Consider the following 22,298-nt stretch of genomic DNA (forward strand, 5'->3'; position numbering starts at 1 on the left):
AGTAAATGGACGGTTGTTTCATGTTGAGTGATAGGTTGCTGGAGGGGAGGGACTGAAATGTGGCGGTAAACGTCATTAGAGAAAAGATGTCGTATTGGGGAGGGGCTGTATCACATTAATGATTTTGATTAAACATTTTGAAGAAAAAAAAAAGATGTAAACAGACAAATCATTTATAATAAACACTGCAACATAAACAATAAGAATGGCCAATGTTTATTATAGGGCTGTCCCCTTGAATACCGTGTGTCCACCAAAGCGTTTTTAGCCAGCTGAAAACACTAGGCGCTCTGTTGAAATCGCCTGAAAATGTTGTTTCTGTGTTGATTCTATTTTAAAATGTCGATACAATGTAACGTATGTTCTCTGGCTCTTGTTTTCAATTATTTTGTTCCGTTATTATGCTTGTTGTTGTCATCTGTTGACGTTGAACAAGCAGAATGTGGCGGTTGGTCCCGGTTGTCCCGGCCCTCCTCCACTGTGATTGGACGGTTGGGGAAAAAGTGACAGTAAAAAAGGTAAAAAATGAGCGCTGCGTTTTACCCCAAAGTTGAACATTCTTCAACCCTCGGCGACCAATAAAAAGCTCTGGGTGCTCAGCGCTTCAGCGTGAAAAAAAAAAAGCTCAGCGCCTCGTTACGCTCATGGCGTTTTAAAAACACGGCGCTCCCATCGAAAAGAATTGAAAAAATACGCCAGCAGCGTAAAAAACGCTTTGGTGGACACGGCCTAATAATCGGCAAAAATGTTATTAGTTGGTCAGTCGCAGAAAAATAAACTTGAGGTGAATCACGTAGTGATGGGGCAGATTGTTAATGGTTGGTCCTTGTGATAATTACAGTTAGTCGGGCAGGAAATACAAACATTCGCCTAGCATCCATAGAGCTCAAATATGGCTTATCAATTGAAACATGCAAGTAGTAGAAACTTTACTTGGCCGCTCGATCTATCGTTAATCTAGATAAACGTGCGCTATTATTAGCCACATATCCAAGTGTTCGGAGTGTGGAGGCTAAAGTATTAGCGCGCTTTACAGCACTATCACTTCTATTTTTCCTAATAACAGCGAAAGCAACTTAAAACACTCCGTCATTTTTGGTCATACAGATAAGAGTAATACATCATTTGAAACTCACAATAACAACAAAACATTGTGCTTCTGTAAAATAGAGACAACAATTAGGATGCGCTTTCTGCTGTCTCAGTCTCCTTGAACTGGAGCACGTCACAAATATGAACTAAAACTCAGTGTATACTTGCCTCACAGACATGAGAAATATCTATAGAAAGCTTAGAATGTATAATCAAATAGAATCAAAAACAAATACTCTCTGCTTATGTAATCCGTATGAAAGAAAAGCATTTCTTTCAACAGGCACGTCCACTATACTACGGAGATGGCAACATAGTCAACTTCATCTTTGCAGCCGACAATTTTTAAGTAAAATTGTCTAGTACATTTTCCTAATTCACCGCCATTGGCAGGAGTAGCAAAGTGTAAGTTTTGGACCTTGTGTACATCAGTGACACAATGAACAAAAGTCTTACCTCAGGTTGAATGGCTCTGAACACTGGAGCATCCATAAGAGTGATCTGACCCTGCAGAAGAAGAACATATGCATCACTTATGATGGAAGACAGTGTTGGCACCTGTCTTTTTTTTTCATTTATTTTAAAGCATTTCACTTCGTGATTTTTTTCCCCTTCAGGTCAGTGTCTCCAGATTTGAAATAAACCTTTGAAATGTTTTGCGCAAGTATTTATTACAGTAGAGTTACTTGATTTATTGGCTTATTTGAAACAATACGCTGTCTCGACGTCGCTATCCATCCTTGCACGACTGTGTGAATACTCTACATGCTGTCTAACAGACACATGAATAATAAATCATCTTTTGTCCAATGCTCAGTTGCCATTCACAAGACATTTTTCATGCTTGTATGAATGTGGGATCACCTTGGAGAGTATGTGTGCATAAATAAAACGCACGTCTTCAGTGCAGTCTTGAGACTGAGACTGGGATGATGTCCTGTATATAGGCTAATGGGCTGGGCCATCAATAAATAAAGCACAGAAAGAAACTTTGTACCCCAGATTCAGGCAGGCGTGTGCAGAATCAGGTCAACGGATTTAAATCAGGTGTACTATGGCTCAAAAACACAGACAGCGTCCCCTGGTGACACTATGAGATATATCACAGGAATTTATAACACTATTTCATCCGTTAACATAAGCTTTGCTTGTTTTGGACATCTGACTAGAATCTAGAATATTTTGCCTGTTGTAGCAGGTCAGCAATAGGTTGGGTAAAATAACTGATTTTATCTTAATTTGATAAATCTGATATTGGGGATTTTTTGGGGGGAAATTTCAAAATCAAAATGTTCTCTGAACATTATTTTTAGTGCACCTCCCATCCAGCAGATGGCGCAGAATGAGTTGCAAATCATGAGAGCCAAGCACACACTTTTCTGTGGCTTATTGATTTTACAAGATGGATTGCTGTGCTCTAAATTCTGTAAACATTCCTGCCTCTCTTTAAAAATAAATGGTGTAGTGTGCAACTTTCTCCAGGCAACACTCTTGTGTTATGTTTTCCTGCCCATGAACCTCTCAAATCTAATCAAAATCAAACTGAATCGAGAGCTTGCAAGTCAAAATTGAATCACATCAGTGATATACAGCCCTATTCAGTACTTTGACCTGTATTAAACTACACCTTTTGTCACGTTAAGTGATTAGCCAATCATAACCGAGACCATTTACAACAAATAGAAGTCTTAGGCCGTGTGTCCAAAAAGCTCTCAAGCGCCCACAGCTAGGCATTTTCAGCAGCACGTCTAGCGTTTGCAACTGGCTAAAAGCGCTTTGGTGGACACACGGCCTTAAAGGTACAGCAGCAAAAACAGTCCGTTTGATTCAATTCTGAGGGTCATAAAGAAGGTGGTAAATGATCATGAAAAACTTAATTATAAGTGTTTGTGGTTGAAGAAGCTTTGAACAACATTGTAAATGGACTTCAGGGAGAAATACAATACAGATTGTTGCAGTATTAGAGCAAGTGTACGTCAACAAGCGGCTGTGTATCTTTTTCTCAAGATCTTAAGAGAGTTTCAGCTGGGAGTTTAGTTTGAATGAATGTTAGTTTTAGCAAGAATGTCTGCCAAATGACAAGTAACCATTACTGAAACTGTGCTGAAGTATTTACTCCTCTCTGTCAGTGCTCATATCTCCTTCTCCCCTTCATCTCTTTCTGTTTTCCATGTGTTGTGATCCTTTGGCTCTGTTTACATCTGGGACCGGGACCACTGCTACAAATGTCACAGGACAGGGGAACATTTTTGTCTGGGATAAACTGAGTGATTGGATCAAAAATCAAAAATCGCATTTAGCACTTGTCCACTTGTGACTGGATAGCCTGAGGATGTTTCACCATAAAAAATTCAAATTCATTATCAAAAAAGTTCAAATGAAAAATCATTATTTACCCTCCATGTCCAATTTTGTTTTTCTTCCAAATTTGGGATATTTATGGCGATCTTAATTTCTTTGCTTTCAAATGTTAAATTAAAGAGCTTTTATTTTGGCAGAAAACTGCAGGGAGGCTACTCTTTTGTTGACACCATTTAGAAATTATTCTTGTTACGAAGTTGGGAATAATCTTGGCTCAAGCTCACTTTTTTACCTCAGGTTTATGTGAATCATACTTCAGGTCAGAAGGTCATGTAAATATTCATATAAATATGGAACAAAAAAAACCAAAAAAAATCAAATCCCTGTTTAAAATGAAAGTGAGGCGAGTTTGACGTACTGCATATTCCTCTGGCGTGACCTTCAGCACGTCGAAGACCACCGCGTCAAAGCTCTTGAGCTCTGATGGGCCCTTCTCACTGAGGGACTCAGAACTGCTGCTCCTCTGGAGGGATGAGGGAAAGAGAGATGATGAAAGATATACAAATGAGCCAAAAAAAAGTTTTCTCATTAGATTACATAATAAAACATGCAAGGTAAAGCAGGTAAATAGTTTTTGTTTCATTGAGTGTGAGCTGACCTCTGAGGCCGGGGTCGTGAAGGTGGAGACGCTGGGCTGGCCATTGGGGACGTCCATTATTACCAAACCATCAGACACTACGGCAAGAGCTCACTCACCATCGTCATCCTCATCAGCTCGCCTTTATGGCCCCCTGCACACACAAACACACACATTAATGCACATGTAAGTTAAGGCCTGGAATGTGACTTAACTGCAGGTATAAGTATAACATATTGCATTAAAAGTCCCTCAGATCCACAGGCTCTATAAACCAACCCAAAACTAGAATACTCTCACTTCAGTGCTTTGATAAGATTCGGTTGAAATATAGTTTTTCATTATAACCAAATGTTTCTCATTTATGCCAGAAAGTTCCAAGGTCTCATTCATCCAACAGTTGTTTCTATAACAACTGAGACAGCGCAGGCAGTAATGTACTTCTGGAAAATGCTCTTTTTCCTCCTAAATTATCTTTTTGGAAGGGATCTATACTTTCTCCTTGGCAGCATTTTCTACAGGATTCTGCTTTTGCAGCAAAAATTGGTTCCAATTACATACAACAATACAATAAAAGACAGTTAAGTGTTTTTATTATACTGACTTTATTATGATTTATGCATTATATTAACAATTTAAAATTATTGTATGCAGTAATTGTATTAATTTAATGAAAATACCATTTACACTACAATTGAAAAAATGGGGGGTCAGTAAGATTTATTTTATTATTTTTGAAAGAAATCTTCTTCACCAAGGCTGCATTTATTTGATAAAAAATACAGTAAAAACAGTGCATGTCAAAACACCTCCACGGCCCAGAAAACACCTCAGACCCCAGAGGGTTAACACAATGTCCCGTGGGAAGAGCAGTTATGATGTTTGAACTAGTGATGCACCGATATGAACATTTTGGCCGATACCTATCCACCTTAATCCTGACGACCTGCGTTTTGAATTATGGGTGGCACTTCCGGTTTGGGGAACTTCCATTCAAAAAGGCTGAAACGAATCATTTCAAATCATAAGGTTGTCCTACAAATAAAGCTGATCCGTCAGTTTTGACTGGATGAGCTGTCAATTTTCTTTCATGATTTATTTTCAGACATGAGAATAAAGTTATACTTGGTATTTTAATGTGACATTTTATAACAAGAACATCTATGGCAAGAGCTCTTTTCAGTCGCTGCTTTCTTTTCCTCATGATTATTTTCTTTTTTCCCTTTGCAATCCGGTGTAAATGTATGAAAAAGGACAAAATATACTGCACATTTGTGGTCTGTTCTCCCGAATTTAATTAACGATATATTCCATTACATATTCACTGGAATGCATGAAGAATCTCTCGTTATTCTCCTCAAATTCCTCACGTCTCTTTCCAGGTTTGTTTTCACAGTTAAATGCAATTTATAATCTGTCAAAATGACGGAAATTACTTTGAAATAGTATCACGTTAATGAACATTTTTGATTAAGGTAACATCATTTTTTTAATTTAACCAAAGACTCGCGCTTTTAGGGTTATTTGGTCTGTTGAAAGTGCCTTGTTGATGCTTTTACACTTTTAAATTTCCCTTCAATGTTCGATTGTTGAAGGGTGAGTAGATTAATGTCATCTCATTGTGACACTTTTGCGTTCATAGAGCGAGCCTTTCACTGACTGTTTACAGCTTAACTGGAAGTTACACCCATAATTCGCGCAAAGCTTCATGGGGCGTAGGAATACTGTGGATAATTCTTTATATTTGAAAGCTGATAACCGATATATTGGTCGCTAAATCTAAATTATGTAATTTTTGAGAGCCAGATTACAAAAACAAAAGTCTTACGATTAAAATCCATGTACCAAGCACACAATTATAATATTCTCATTATAATTATGTAGCATATATGACAGATTTGTGCTGCAAATGTTGCACTTTACTATATTTTCCTTTTTTGATTCCAATTATATTTGAAGCAATTTAAAAACATCATGGAGAACAGTGCGCATCTGAGGTGTCTCAGCTGAAGGAAATAATCCATTATTTATTGGCTTCAATATATAGGCCAAATTTTCTTATCGGGCCAATAACGATAACATTAAAAAAAATTATATATCGGCCGATATCGTTATGGTGGCCGATAGGCTATATCGTGCATCCTTAGTTTGAGCATCTCTCCTCCAAAATCCGGCAACTAAGGTTGAATGCTCTCTCTGAAGGTCCACTCATGGCAAGGTATGCAAAGAACATATCTTGCCAGGTTACTCAGGGCAGGGAACTGGGAACTGTGTGAACGGCAACATTGCAAAACGTCTTGTTCACTTGAGTGATAGTTCAAGTTTCAGGGTCCTAGTGTATACTCCTGAAACTGGATATCTAACGATTTTGATCCACGTAATTCTTTGGTATCGTCCTTTCAATCTGCAAATTACCAGAGAACAGGAGGCCTTTGGGCAGGTGTCGGCTCCGCAACCTCACCATGTGTATCAAACCATCTTCTTGACTCCCTGTATCACTTCCGGTCGCCCTCTTCCATCCATCATTTTCAAACCTTGCAGATTTCGTGTCAGAAAGGTTGCTATTCGATAAAGCATGTGAATAGAATAGTAATTCCTTCAGCCGTGTCACACAGATGTTTGAGATTTCAGAGAGCAGAGGGTCCTTTGTGGCTGATGTACAGTGCTCGAATAAACTCAAGGACCACGGAAGAGCCAGTGAGGCACTTGGAGCTTTGTTGTATGTTTCCAAGTTGTCAATTGCCTCTGTAAAGGGTTTAAGGATTGATGTGTTGCTGCTGATTAGGGATGAGCATGATTAATCGACGATCGATTATTGATCATTAAGAATTTCGTTGATCACGTTAATTTGTTATCGATTATCATTAAACTAATGCTGCTGCGTTGTGTAGTGTGAGTGGAAAGTGAACGTGTTCCCCGGGCTGGTCAAGTTAGCGCGGAGGTTCCTGTGCATCCCGGCAACGTCAGTCCCCTCAGAGCGGGTGTTTTCAGCGGCTGGACTGAAGCCTTGTTTACACTCGACGCCTCCGCACGAGCGCGGCAAAAATGACGTCATTGCGGTATTCGGTGTTTCACAGGCGAGCGCGTCGAGTATAAACGCCTCGTCTGTTTGGGGAGGTGCGCGCGCAGTCTGCGGAGACTCGCGCTGCAGAGCCAGGCGAAAGTGTAAACGAGGCTTGACTGTCAGGTTGCGGTCGCGTCTGACCCCAGATCATGTCATCAACATGCTTATCTTTCTCAACAAAAATCAGTAGACTGGTGTAGAAGTTGTATGTGAGTTACTAGTTATTTTTTATGAGGCTTTGTTAAGTAGCCTAGCCTAATTGATTGTTACAGTAGGTAGGCTAATCTCTCTCACCCTCTTTCTCGACTCCGTTCTTGGATAGTTTTGAGTTACATTTTGACAAAACCTGTCAGATCTAAGTATTATTATGTTTTTGGTTAAGTTATTGTTTAACATGATGTTTTTTATTATTTATTATTTTGTAACAAACAAGGGTCTCTGTTTAAGACGCCAACTCGCAGCTGCAGGTTCCGTTGCTTTTGAGCACCGCAGCGCATATATCTTCAAGTTTAGCCTAACCGAACGTACAGTTTTACTGTTACAAGTTGATCATCTTGTAATAAAGATCTAATCGAGGAAAAACACGCTGTATTTTTGTATTTTCATTGCATTTTTAATTTATAAAAAGTTAAATAATGAATTTGAATATAAAAATTAATGATTAATCGATAGTCGATCTTTAATTCCCCCGACGATCGACTAAGAAAATTTAATCGAATGCCCATCCCTACTGCTGATGCGTCGAATCCTGTCCAGTACTACCGAGTACCAATTCACATTTTTTCGGTAAAAAATTTCGGTGCCCCAGAAAGTATCTGTGTGCGAGAGTAAGATTATTTAAATACGAATCCTGCATGTTCTGCATGTGTTTGTGTGAATGAGTGGCGCAGATGTGTGCTTTCATTTACCCAACACACTCGTGCTATCAGCCTCTGCAGTCTCACTTTATGAGAACATGAATGCATGAACTGCATTTCCAGAGCCGCTCTGAGAGTCACTTAAGTTCATCAACATTTTACAGTTATCGTTATATGATTAACACATGGAAACTTAAAGATCTTCACCACAACCCGTCAATATAAAAGTTTGGTTTAACTTGATAATACATTACTGTTGTACAGTAGAATTTAGATTTTTCAATTTAATAATAATACTAACACTAATAATAATAAATGAATAAATTAACAAAAAAATAATTAAAGGAATAATACTACTTTGTGATTGTTGTGACATTTTAACTGTATAAAGCTCAGTTGTGCTGACAAAAAAAAAGTTTAATTTCATATAAAAGATCAATTCAATTGTTTTATGTCTTCATTTGATTACTAGAAAATTCACAACACAGAATTTGTGGAAAACAAAACGTTTCATAGAATTATTTTTTTTAATAACTAAAATGGTTGTTTTTATTAATAATCAAGCATCACAGAGAATGGCAGACAGCGACCAAGGCAGCTCTGGCATAATGTCAATAACACTTCTATAAATTAGTTATTTTCTTTACAGTTAAAAACATGCCTAAATTACCGAAAAAAGGTAACGTTGGGTACCGGCATCGAATTCACCAAAACTGTGAAAGGTACCCAATCCTACACTCAACGGATTGTTTCAGTGACTTTTTCAGCTTGCCCTGCTGTATTGAATGTACAGGAACTTTTGACATCAGTAAGGAGCCTAGCAATGGTGACATTTCCATCATGACAGGAGCAAACACACAGCAATTTAGTCTCGTGTATCCTCATAAGGAACTGACCTGGTTGGCTCCACGATCTTTGACAAAAAACGTTCTGCCCATTTCTGTTGCATCAATGCCAAATACTCTGGGATTCTGCCACAGGTACCTTCGAATGTTTTCCCGTCTTTGAGGTACTCTTGATCAAAAAGCACTCTTGAATGTAGCTCAGATCGGTCATTAATGTAAAGAATAGTTGCAGACAAAAAGGATGTTATGTGATAGGTTTCTATGTCTGCTGTAATTGCGCATTTGAACTTGAATATTATTGCAGTGATTTCGTCAACAACGTTTCTACGCTGAGCCCTCGTTTCAACATGTCTTGATACTGTTGTTGGGTGTGGTAGTATCTCACTGACATCCAATTTTCCTATTTTTGCCACTGTGTTGACCAAATGTTGGGCTAGCTGATTGAAACCTTTTCCAGACACAGTATCATATGGTCGAATGTCTTGGCATTTTTCTGTGGTCTCTTGTTTGAACTGCTCTGGCACTGGCTTGGACTGTGTAAATGTCAGTTTAGTTTGAATATTTGTGATGAGGCATGAGTGGAATGCAGACCTCTAACACAGTCGAATTCATGCTCGTATTGATATGGTAAAATTGACGCCATCGTGATGGTCTTTACAGTGTGTATAATCTCTGAGGACTGAGGAAGCCTCCGGAGCTGAAGTTCAGTTATGGTAATGTGCGTTTCGTTTCCGTAAAGACTAAGCGGTAGACCAATCATAACAGACTGGGCCATCTGACCAATCAGAGCAGCTCACGGAAAGGAGGGATTTAGAGAGACTGAATCTTCGGACTAGGGGTGTGCCATATCATACCGTCCACGATAATACCGGTATACATTTTTACATGATAAAAAGTGTCATATCGCAATATCAATGATATGGCGACGCGATGACGTATGGCGCATTTACGTTCCCTAGCACGCACAACAACAACACCTGTCTGAGCGCGAGAGCAGCCTGTCAGCCTCTGATGACGATTTAGCAATTTCACAAACAGCTTGAACGTTCAGCGGGGCTGCCGACCCGCGTCTTCTCTCTCGCGCGTTTAGGAGTCGGGACATTTCTGAATGGTCTCTTGCACAATTGGGCCATCAGTGCATCGTAACTAAAGTTTATAATTATCAAGTCTTCTTAATTCTTATCAGTTTAAACATTTAAGCGATTTTAAACTATCCAGTAAGCTACTCGCGCACTCTCTGAGAGTTGCACTGCGTGCATACATAGAGTACAGCTCGCGAGAAACTAAAGTTATTTTTCGCGGATTATATCGCTTCAATCGGGGGAAAAACGCAAAATTGTGTCAAACTTCCGGTTTTGGTAAGTAATAAGTATACTCATTAACACAGTCGGTTATGTATAAAACGCATGTGACAGTGTGACAGACAGTATAATGAAAACAGCAATGGATCTGTGCACAAGCTGTAAAAGTGACAGCAGCCATAGGCTATGCGTCTGTCATTAATGTTGTCGTCAAAACAACAAAAGATAGCTTTAATTATAATGAATGAGAATTATAAGCCAATGTATTTAATTTAATCAGGAAACAGAACTAAAAGACTATGTGTTATTTTACATTTGATTACTTTATTATGTTTCTGTAGTATTTCTGAATACTGGTGTTAGACCTACACACATATAACATTTAATTCAAAGATTGAAATCAAGCTTCCTTGTGTTGTGTAAACTCTTAACAACAATATTACCACATTGTAAAAACGAAATGAGTGAGCAAACATTTAGGCGAGATAAACATAATAACAAAATTTTCAACAACAACAAAAATATGTCTATCGTCATAAATATCATTATCGCAAATATTCTTGAAATATCGTGATAGAATTTTGAGGCTATATCGCCCACCCCTACTTCGGACGAATCGTTTGAGAATCTTTGAAAAATGTGGTGATGTGCAATGTATATTATGAGAAAAAGAAAGTGTTTTTTTACCTTTGATGCATGTAAACCTGTTGTAGCAGACCTCCAAAACTAAATTAGGAGCCTTTAAAATAGCATAATCTATATTTTTCAAACCAGCCCTAACTGTTTTTTTTTTTCTCAAAATTAATTTATGTTCTAATAACCAAATATAAAAAGAGCTGTTGATTTATTTGTCACACTGTAGAATGATTGAAAATGAATTACTAAAGAGACCTCATCTCTGAAACACACACATTAGCCTTGTGCGGTTGTGAGTGTTGGTAATCTAATGTTCTTGTGAAGCGATGTAACCGTACACCGCTTCCAAAGAACAAGTGCTCAGAGACGTTGATAAACACTAACTGCTGGCCTCACTATCAAAACACTGCAGTCAACATTTGGCTACACGTGAAGCAAAATAAGCAGGTGTTCAGTCCGTAATGGGACAGACAATGACACCGTGTGTCTGTGTGTTGGTCTCTGAAAGTGAACAGGTGCTACGAAGCCATTAGTATGTGTGTGTTTGTGATTTAGGGTTCTGTAAGTAACAGGTGTTGCCGAGAGTTTGTTCGACTTTACGGCACTGCCAAACTGCAGACAAATCTTAATCACAGCTCTAATTCACCCTTCACACACACAAACACAGCAAATAACAACAGCACAAATGCTTTCATTTGACAAAAAGCGGCAAAACAACAGTTTATATAGTGTGCTACATGAACAGCACACAAACAAAGACAGAATTCAATTACCGGGTATTTGTCAAATGCACATCGTGATGGCTCTGCTGTGTCCTCCCCTGCACTCGATCGGCTGTATTCACTCGAAATCCTCTGCTGAACAAAACCTGCTGTAAGAAGGATAGAGAGAGAGAGAGAGAGAGAGAGAGAGAGAGAGAGAGAGAGAGAGAGAGAGAGAGAGAGAGAGAGAGAGAGAGAGAGAGAGAGAGAGAGAGAGAGAGAGAGCCTTTACCAACAAGAACATGTTTTATCTCCCGACTAGAGGACGGTTAAGCAGCATAGGCCTAGCATAGGCCTAGGTTAACAAGGTTTAGATTTTTGTTGTTTCATTTTAAGGTCACAAAACTATTTTGAAAACTTTTTACCATGACTTCGCTTAGGCTATTTTCTGGTTATTTTTCAAGTGCCCTTTACAAATTTTACTGTTTTACTCTCATCCCCCAAAATAAAATAAAAACAAATAATTTAAATGAATTATTAATTACACATTTAAAACTAAGATGCTCTAAACAAAGAATTAAATTAATCTAAACCAATTCGATGTTTATTGTGCAAAAATTATTATATTAATTTGTGACGTCATTTCCACAACAACCGACACTGCACCCATCAAAAAGTAAAATGAAGGTGAATATCGCTTGTGAGCAGGATATTTATTGTGCATCAATTCCAATCTGTAATTCCATCAAAATATGCAAAAAGTGTAAAATGATCATTTAAGAGATAGTTCACCCAGCAGTGAAAATTCGGTCATCATTTACTCGGCGTGCCGTTCCAAAATTGACTGACTTTCTTTTGTGAAACACAAAAGAAGGAATTTTGAAGAATGTTGGTAACCAAACAGTTTTGACTTCCACTGCAGACATTTTTCAAATGATCTTCTTTGATGTTCCACAGCAGAAAGAAAGCCATACAGGTTTGGAATGACATGAGGCAGAGTAAACTATTTCTTTAACTGAGTAGGCAATATTTAGGATCCATACAATTCTATGATTACAGTATATATTTTAAGGTGACGTAGTTACATTGTACTTAAGTACTGGGCAATATTAATTAACTACATGTACTTACTATAGAGTTGTGGTCAGGGTCAGTTGTAATTATGCATAATTTACTGTTATTACTATAGTACGTGCATGTAGTAACGTGTAAGTACGTGAGTGACCTTATAATAAAGTGTCACCAATTCTAGTAATGAAATCAGACATAGCAAGACACAGGAGTCAGCCGTTTTATTTGTGAAATGTTTAAAATATCAATTTCACCACTAAATGAATGGTGATTTGAGATGTGGTTGAAATGACGTGTTAAAAAGACAGAATTTGCCTGTAATGCATGTATAAGGCTTGTAGGACATTGTCTGTGGACAAATTAAACTAGTAATTTAGAGGGTGAAAGTGGCAATATAGTTAAAGAAACAGTTATGTCACATACAAAGTGTGTATCAATAAGAAATTCACTAGGTGGTGCTGTACATACAGTGAAGAGGATAAAAAAACAACAGCAGCTGCGTGTGTTTGAGGAAATGGGCTGAAGCTGAAGTTTCAGAGAGGTCAGTGTCGGGTCATTAAAGAGGATTGTTTGGGACAGTAATACACCAGACGCCACCCACCACATGACACAATGGGACGAGCCAAATGCAAAGCAGGACGTCAAGCTATCTTTCCCTCGCGCACATGAAAATAAGCTTTAAAAACATCACATGGCTGAAGCCAGAAAAACATGTACTGCATATTAAAGAGAACAAGCTTCCCCAGTCTGTAGACTGAAGGCTGAACTGAAGCCATTCGCTCTGGCGTGTCACAAACATGCAAAAATGTGACATGCTTAAACGGTTTAAAGTGGTAACCCACCAATATCAAAGAAATTAACCAAACACTGTCTCACCAGACTAGTAATTGTGAAAGTGATTAATTTATTTCCACAGAAAATAAATACTCAATTCTCAACATATATGTAGCTATAGCTTTTGTTTCCAAGATGTTACCATGGTAATAAAAGAATGACTCCACAGAAAGAAAAATGCTTCATAAACAGGCCTACACGAAACCTTCGCCCACAGAGCACTGCAGCTGTCAAACTGCAAAAATATGGAATTCTACATATCCCTAGCCACTTATATTTAAAAATCTATTTCAAAGAAAGAAAATACTTTCAAAAGACTTTTCTTTTGAACTTTCTATTCATCAAAGAATTCTGAAAAAAGTATCACCAGTTTCCACAAAAATATTAAGCAGTACAACTTTTTTTCAACATACTACTATTAGCAGTTTATGATTATTATACGTTTATGGAGCAGCAAATCAGCATATTAGAATGATTTCAGCAGGAATTTCAAGAGGAGATATAATAGCCTAAATATAGAGGATTTCCATTTTTTAATAGCCTCCAAACGCTATGCAAATGTCACACAAAAATAAAATAGTGGAATTTTCTGCATCTATGGTTTAAAAATACAAAATGTCTACAGCTAGGGTCGCCCCAGTGAATCCCAGCCATTTCCACCACCGACTTTACCATGTTTAAAACAATTTTGAGGGTCAATTTTATGAAATCAGCACAGAAAATGAGCAATCCACATTGATATTGAAAACTTCTGCCGTTTTGGTTTGAAACGTGGTAAAAAAAAGGGGGGGGGGGGGGGGGGGGCACTAAGAGAACAATTATTAGTAGCTAGCTGACAGCCTAATCCAATGTGCTAAAATATTTAATAAACGCAAGGGGGGATTTGTAGAATTATAAGTGACAGGTGAATTTGCTGACCTTTATGCAGAGAAATATAACCTTGTCTGATCTATCAGTGTACGGATGAGCGCTTAGTAAAAAACTGCAGATAAAAAACATAAAATGTACAGTGGTTTCACGACTGACAATCAACTTAGTGACGGTAAAGATTGTGGATGTTTGTAACCACTGTGCACGTCAGAAGGGCAACACAAATCACCTTCACATGTGTCTGTCTTGCGAGGGAATGTCGGGTTGAGTGTTTTGCGCGTTGAGCGTGATGGTGTGACGGGAATGATTAATGTGTGAGATCTCGGAAGGTTGTTGAAAAAGATCGTGGAGAGACGCTTAGAAGCACGGAGGAGGCTGAATGAAAGGCGGAATGGAGCGAGGGACAGATACGGATGAGAAAGAGCGTGGGAGGTGTCTCTGTCTTGTTTCAACCTGCCGGGGAAACAGTGCAACAGAGAACAGACACTCCAAGCCTGAAGGAATGAGTTCAAGTGGTTGAACTACTCAGATTTTCCCACCTTCACTTACATGTGTTCCCTCTCCATGTGTCCCATAAAACATGCATGTACGAATCACGATTCGATCTACCGATTCAAAATCAATTTTCCAGGGTTCCCACGCCTTGGTTAACTTCAAATTCAAGGACCTTTCAAGGACTTTCCAGGTCCAATATCCTCAAATTCAAGGACTTAATGTGGGGACACATTTCATGTGAGAGCAAGGTTACATCATGTTACCTTGTAAGATACATTGTTACAGTTTTGCGTGTGTGAACGTCATGGCAGCGTACAACACAAAGTAGGCTACCTCATGCTTAAAACACTTAACTTAACGTCCATGTCTATTTATGTTTATTTTCAAAAACTTTCCAGGGCCTTGAAATCTTTTTTTTCATATTCACAAACTTTCAAGGATTTCAAGGACCCGTCGGAACCCTGATTTTCTAAATGTTTGTTAATTACGTGATGTTGTCGGAACGAGAGCAGAGAACTGAGCAGAGGACGTTCTTCTTCTACTAATTCTTGTTCAGTTCTTGCGCATGCGTCGTGGAAATCTCTTGAACTCTAGTCTCAAGGCCCACAAGGAAGTAATGGAATAGTCGAATAAAGTCGTTATTTATGTTGTTTTTTCGTACAAAAAGTAGTCTCGTCGCTTGATAAACTTATAGTTGAGCCACTATAGGCACATGGAATATTTAAACATGTTCTTTAATGACTTTCTAGGCCGTCAAGTTTCGTTCCCTTAGGCAGCCTATGTGGCAGTGATCCACCTCTCAGATTTAATCAAAAATATCTTCATTCGTGTTCCGAAGATGAACGAAGGTCTTACGGGGTTGGTACAGCATGGGGATGAGTAATTAATGACTTAATTTTCATTTTTGGGTGAACTAACCCTTTAATATATTTGCGGTCCAATTTTAGTGTGTCACTTTCAATAAAAGTGTGGTTATTTTATTGGCTTGTATTTTTTTAATTCATTATCATTAAAATGATTGAATTTCATGAAAAAGTCTAATATTAATGCAAATGATACAAAAAAGAAGCTAATATAAATAATAAATAAATAATTTTCAAAAAGCATTTCTGGTTTCAGTTTTCGGCCAAGTGCATTCAGAATTTTCGGTTTCGGTCCAAAATTTTCTTTTCGGTGCATCCCTAAACCAGCAGAACGGGTCACTAAACAAATCAGTGAAACAAAAAGCATCACTAATATCCATATTTGCAACGCAGGGATGTCAGTACCTGTAACAGACATGTTGTCCAACACTGGCAGCTTATGTTTCTGTAAGGAAATTTAGTGTGTTTGTTAACCCTCTTTTTCCACTTATTTTCATGAACACACACACAAACTTTGCTCTGGGCCCCCTCTGAGCCCTGTTCATCCATATTTCATTTGACATTCAGCAGGAGGAAAAAAAACACCCTATGGAATAAGCCTTGAGGGAGGCGATAAGAGGAGAAAGTTAAAATGGAAAATATGATATTTTGTGGTTCAATAAGTAAGCATGAATAAGAACAAGAGTTACAGTACACTATCCATAACAATAATAACAATACGTTCATTTAAGCACGTATCCAACAGAGAACAATGGCAGCTCCACGCACCAACACAGGAAAATATCAACATACTGTAACAGGAAAAAAAACAGAAACACAATTGCTGTCTGACACCGCGTCTACACTGGAAGTGAACCGCGTCATGACAACAAAAGTTAATACTTAAAACAATCATAAATTAAGCTGTTCAAAACATAAGCAGCCAATATGGCATGTTATGTCCCTCTTTATAAGGCACTATGAAATTAAATTTAAAACAATTTCAGATCATTTTTTTCCCTATTTTAAAATTCTCTGCTTTAATGGTTCAATTAAAAATGAGTAATCAAAAAGCTTGTCTAATTAATACAAATCATGAAAATGTATTAAGTTTAACAAAAAAAAATGTAGGGGCCTATTTCTAAATTTGTTTTGTTTTTCCCAAATTCAGTTTTTCGTTTTAATTTTCCATTTATTCTATTTTAACGGTTCAGTTAAAGCTGGAGTCCGTAACTTTTTTGAGCTAAAAATTATCCAAAATACATTTATGAGCAAGCACATAACTAGACAGTGTTCAAAACTATCTGCTTGTCTTCGCTCAATTCAAAACGGTAAGCTTGTAATAATGTTTTTAATTCCAGTGGTACTGGTGGATTTCCGCGGAAAATTCGAGCATGTCTTTGTGTCATTACGTCACAACTGTACACATAAAGAAAGTGTCTCAGCTAGTTGGCTATGTTGGGTGTGAGGATGTTGGAGGTGGAGATTTAAAGCCTTTTCTCACAGCACTTGATATAATTAAACTTAGCAATTTAATGGCGGATCCAGAAAGGTTCAAATGACAATCACCAGTGACAACTGGAGATTTACCCGTTGTAAAGTGCAAAAGTCTTTGGACTTCGGAGTGACTACAGAAAAAAAGAGGATACGAAAACAAGGATAAAAATCGAAACGTAGTCACGCAATGCTGATGTTGTTAACATTTACAATTTGAAAATAGAGTATAATTTGTACGGTTTGACATGATATGATAAGCGATCATAAGATTTAATCACCTCGATTTACTGCAATGCTTTTTCCCCTTAGTTGGTCAGAACAAAAGTGGATGTTACTTGTTCAGATCACATTTTCCATTGAAAATTCTTATGTTGGTCATACTTCCAAAAAGTAGAATCTGTGATTCCAAATGACAGGATCCACACCGGCGGCAACTGACAGCCGCACATTCTCCCCAAAACATTGGATTCATCCGCGCTGTGCGGTGCCGAGGCACAACCCACGTAAAGTTGATAATTCTGCGAATAACTGCAATTGCAGATTTCGAACAGAGATGGCGACAAAGAGGAAAAACTACGGACTGCAGCTTTAAATTTGAATAATTTCAATGATTACAAAGCATGCCTAGTCAAATGAATACTTATTAATTCCAATAAATCGAATTGTTTTAAGTGTTGATGAAATGTAAAACATTTTTTTTTTAGAAATTCTTTGCTGTGTGAACGAATTTTTCGTATTTTTTATGATTTAATACTAATTTATTTTCAAAGGTGGTAATAATCTAATGAATGCATAAAGCATTAACAACTTAACTGATCTTTTCAAATGTAATCAAATGAAAATTAAACAATTCCTTTGTCAAACGGAGTGCTGCACATCAGAGGTTTGCTGTTAAAATTAAAGCAAGGAAGACAAATTGTTTGATTATTGCTCATCACGGAAAATCATAGGTCTTTAACTCGCATATATGTGAGACATCGTACAGGTGTAAATGACCAACCGCTAGGATTCACTCGCCTCCATCCCGCTAGAAGAAAAAGTAAGTGCGTTGGTGCAAAGCCCTGGTTTCCTGCAGTGTTGCTGAGTTGTTCGTACACTAGCTTCCACGGTTCATAACCCTGCCATCTCTCGCTACGACTGCGTAGTTTACATCCATGGACTGAAAAGCTGAAATTATATAAATCAAACTGCGCCAAAATTAACACATTGCTATGCTTCTCTCTTGAACACGCAGCGCATAGCAATATTTATTTAAAATCACAGCCTTTGCTATTTGATAATCGCCCATTTTACAATTTCAGTTTTATTTTGATCAAATGCATCACCCTAAATTTGTAACCCATAAAAATAATACAAATAATAAATATGCTTCACCAATAAGTAGCCAAAATAGTAAGTGCAGCACAGTTGAATAGCTTTCACATCAATGCTAATACACTTCTGCCATGGTTGCTCTCACTTAAATGTCATGCAGTGGTGTGTGATTGAGTGTGTCTTAATTTAGACAGACAGTGACAAACACATGCCGTACCTGCATGTGCCTTGAAGTGAAAGCAAATGAGAAACGTTCAGGCTTGAAAAACTGTGTATGAAATGACAATGAAATCCATGCGTCCCTGATCTGAGCCTGAAGCATCTCACAGGCCTGATTATTATCAGACCGATGAGCCAAACAGTTTGTGTATGCATGTCTGACAGAAAGCAAACAGTGTCTGCCAGAAATCTGCTTTAAAACAGGCTTAAAGTTAAGGATGTTAGGAGAGACAGAAATAGAGCGACAGGTCCGACACCCATCTACATGAAACACTACCCTGCCCAAATATTTAGAGGAAAAGGAAGTTGATATTTGTCCTGAAGAGACAGTAGCGGGTAGCTGGTTTAACAGCAGATTGTGTGTATGTGTGTGTAAAGGAGGTGAGAAACAGCCAGCCTGTCATCACTCTAATGATCATCCAAAGAGAGAAAGAGAGACTATAAAAAGCCAAGGTCATGGCACACGCTATGGCAGACTGCTGATCAGAAGCAGAGGAATTTGACAAATGGAGTTGAGTGTGAGACTGACGGCTGATGACAGACCTGCTCCGTGTCTGTGTGTGTTGTCTGGCTGAGGATCAACAGAGCCGTTACTGCATAATGAATGGAGAACACAACAGGCGTGCAAAGAGGAGCATGCATTTCAATTGCAGGATGTTCAATTGGATATTCAATCTGAACAGCAAATATAGGAAGGGGAATTTACGTTATGTATTTAAAACAATTATTGGAACAATCTCTTGGAAATCCATCGATTCCAACGAGGACGAAGCATTGCCATTGATCATGATTGGAACAATACACTAACTATTATTATTAATTTTTAAGCATTTTAAAACTAATATTTTAAAAGGTTTAAAAAAAAGTCAATATACACTACCGTTCAAAAGTTTGGGGTCAGTAAGATTTTTTTTATTTTTTTTTTAAGAAATGAATACTTAGGATGCATTAAATCGATCAAAAGTAAAGAGTTTTTCAATGTTACAAAAAGATTTGTATTTCAAATGTATGCTTTCTTGCTTTGCTTTTTAACTTTCTATTCAACAATGAATCTTGAAAAATTCATCAGTTTCCACAAAAATATTAAACAGCAAAAACTGTTTTCAACATTGATAATAAGAAATGTTTCTTGAGCATCAAATCATGATATGGGTGGCATATCAAACAATGATTATTGATAATATTATTGTGTGTTCCTGGAAATATCCCATATGATACAAGTATAAAGACTTGTAATTTATTTAATAATAATGCATGAAAATGTATTTCAAATAAAATGTATTAGAACATACACTCACAGCAGTTGAATGAAGAATTATGCAATTTTAATTTACATTTTACTTACATCAAGTTAGAATTACAATTCTGCATCCTGTCTGAAACCAATAATCCAACAGAAATTGAGAATGGAGTTTAAAAGTCAAGTTCACTACAAACAAACAAAAATCCCACTAGTTCAAATGAAAAACTTAAGTTGCTGCCTTAAATGTTTATTATAATAATTAGTTATAATATATAGGAAGTATAATGCGTATTTATCATACACATTTTTTCAGTGTTCAGTATCTTGGCCTCTGAAGGATCAAAACCTCCCGGGTGAGGCGTTTGGGGGTCACAGCTGTCTATGGTCTGCTGACCGGACAATTTCCATGTCACATGGTTAAAGAAAGAAGAAAAGATGACAGTAACCTGTGCTCAATGTCCCTTTTCACATGATTCTGTAAGGATCAATAAGCGAGCACGTGCTGGAGGTTGGCAGTGTCAGCAGTCAAGCAAGCGGGCAGCATCAGGCGGTGTGTGTGTGTGTGTGTGTGTGTGTGAGTGAGTGTGCTGACTGAAGACTCCCGTGGGATCAGAGCAGCTGGCCTGAGCCCAAATCCGCAGCCTGGATGACTTCTTCACCCTTCTTCGTCTAGCATGCCTTCCCTGCGCCCTCTCGCATGATTTAATACACTTTCTCGGCTGTGTGCCCCATTCCTGTCTCTGTATGAGCCCAATTCAGAAGCCAACAGGAAACTCCACAGGAAACGAGGGATTCTGAGAGGAAGCGGTAACTGCTGTGCTGACCGGCAGCAATAGGAAAAGGGTTATAGTAATAATGACTGACACACGGTCATGGCACACATCAGTACACATTCACACTCTCCTAAATAAACAACACGGCGGCAGTGGAGGAAATGGGTGAGTTTGTTATCTTGTGTTGGTGTTTATAGTTGTGGTTTTGAGTGTCGAGTAGATCTAAGTAGATGATTTACGTGCATTAACCGACCAACGTCATACACCACAGCAAACCACGAACACTCACACACTCTAGATAGGGATGGTCGACTTCACCTGGCGGTAAACCTACAGGATTTAAATAAAAAAGAATGCTATAAAGGTGAATGACTATAGTTTTGTGCACCAAGTAAAATAATGTAGGCTATATTACAAATATGTTAGTCCGTCCATTTTTGGGGGTCAACAAAAATGCCAGGGTGACGCAATAATATTAAACCTTATTAGATAGTCTGACCTTTTTTTTTTCTTTAAAAAAACTGCATATATGCTTAATATTTTAAAGAATATTAATCAGAGTATTAATATTCTAGTAGTCTATATTGTATATGACCCTCATGACTGTCAAGGTCAATAAATATCTTAAAGTATCTGATAATTTTCTATTTTCTTTATGACAAGGTTAGATCAGGTTGTAAAATGGCATGTGGTGTGACATAATATATTGGTGCCCCGTTAAAAAGTTGTGCTAGTAGATATATTAATGGTCTACAAATTATTTTTCATTAATGTATTTTATAAGAATTCAAATTTGTATTTTTCTTTACCCTTTACCAGATTTAGCAATTCACTTACTCTCACTTTTATTTATTTCCCCACTAGGCCTAAATGTTTTTTCACTAAATTATCAGATTTTATAAGATTATTTTGCACTAAAGATTTTTCTAGAATTACTTTTGCTGCTGAATTATCCACTAACCTTGTTTATAATACATATATTTTTGTCATAGATTATGATTATTTCATTCATTTGTTGTGTTTTCTTTATAATGAAGTTGTGTGCATTAGGTGGATTTTTTTTTAACACATAAAAGAGTGATCATCAGTTTCATACTAAGTTATTCTACAATTCTACAAAAAAAAAACAGCATAGTATCGGCTAGTTATCCGTATCGGCCGATAGGGCTGGGAAGATTACCGCAATACCGCGGTCACGTGACTCCAACCGCGGGTCTGACCTCGTCACCGTCATCACCGCAAAAATTAGTGCACGTTGTGTCTAATGACATGGATTCATTGATTCTATTGACATGGTGTCTTGCATGGATTTAAGGTTTTCTGAACAAAACTTATCAAAAGATGGAGCAAATCCGATCTTTCGCGAGTTGGGGAGCGCATGTTCCATGACACAATAACATTCCATTTGTATTAGAGATGCGAGGATGGGCTATTATTATTTCATCCGCAACCGCATCACAAAACTCATCATCTGTCCGCACCAACGTTTTTTGATTAATTTTCGAAACCGCATCCGCGGCGCTGACTGTTTTAAGGTCTACAAGCATGCAAGGCTAGAAAGCTCTTGGCTGTTCTAGAAAGCAGACTGATCCAATGCAGCAAAGATATTTAAAGGCTAAAGTCCCTAGTATAGCCTATTGGCTATGTTGTATCCCCAGAATATCAGCAGTGAACTGCGTCTCCGATTGGCGCACAGGGATAAAAAT

General features: G+C 37.8%; 1 protein-coding gene and 1 long non-coding RNA gene across 6 annotated transcripts in view; one reads left to right on the plus strand and one right to left on the minus strand.

Moving 5' to 3' along the window:
* The window catches only part of LOC143729317 (uncharacterized), a 591,772-nt gene that overhangs the window by 529,875 nt on the left and 39,599 nt on the right, over positions 1 to 22,298 (plus strand). The gene's annotated exons all lie outside the window — the stretch shown is intronic.
* ralgps2 (Ral GEF with PH domain and SH3 binding motif 2) overlaps positions 1 to 22,298 on the minus strand; it is a 155,066-nt gene that overhangs the window by 95,755 nt on the left and 37,013 nt on the right. For 3 of the 5 annotated variants that reach the window (XM_077220483.1, XM_077220480.1, XM_077220482.1), the window contains exons 2-5: positions 11,507 to 11,604; positions 4,052 to 4,184; positions 3,812 to 3,916; positions 1,549 to 1,599 (exon numbers count right to left, since the gene is read on the minus strand). In XM_077220483.1, the coding sequence (XP_077076598.1) occupies positions 1,549 to 1,599; positions 3,812 to 3,916; positions 4,052 to 4,108 (213 nt within the window). In that variant the 5' untranslated portion in view covers positions 4,109 to 4,184; positions 11,507 to 11,604. The remainder of the gene's footprint in view (positions 1 to 1,548; positions 1,600 to 3,811; positions 3,917 to 4,051; positions 4,185 to 11,506; positions 11,605 to 22,298) is intronic. The other 2 variants (XM_077220484.1, XM_077220481.1) reach the window with 1 other exon arrangement.

Source organism: Siphateles boraxobius, unplaced genomic scaffold, assembly GCF_051911475.1.
Source record: "Siphateles boraxobius isolate OS27281-9 unplaced genomic scaffold, OSU_SipBor_1 8, whole genome shotgun sequence".
In the NCBI taxonomy this organism is placed as follows: domain Eukaryota; kingdom Metazoa; phylum Chordata; class Actinopteri; order Cypriniformes; family Leuciscidae; genus Siphateles; species Siphateles boraxobius.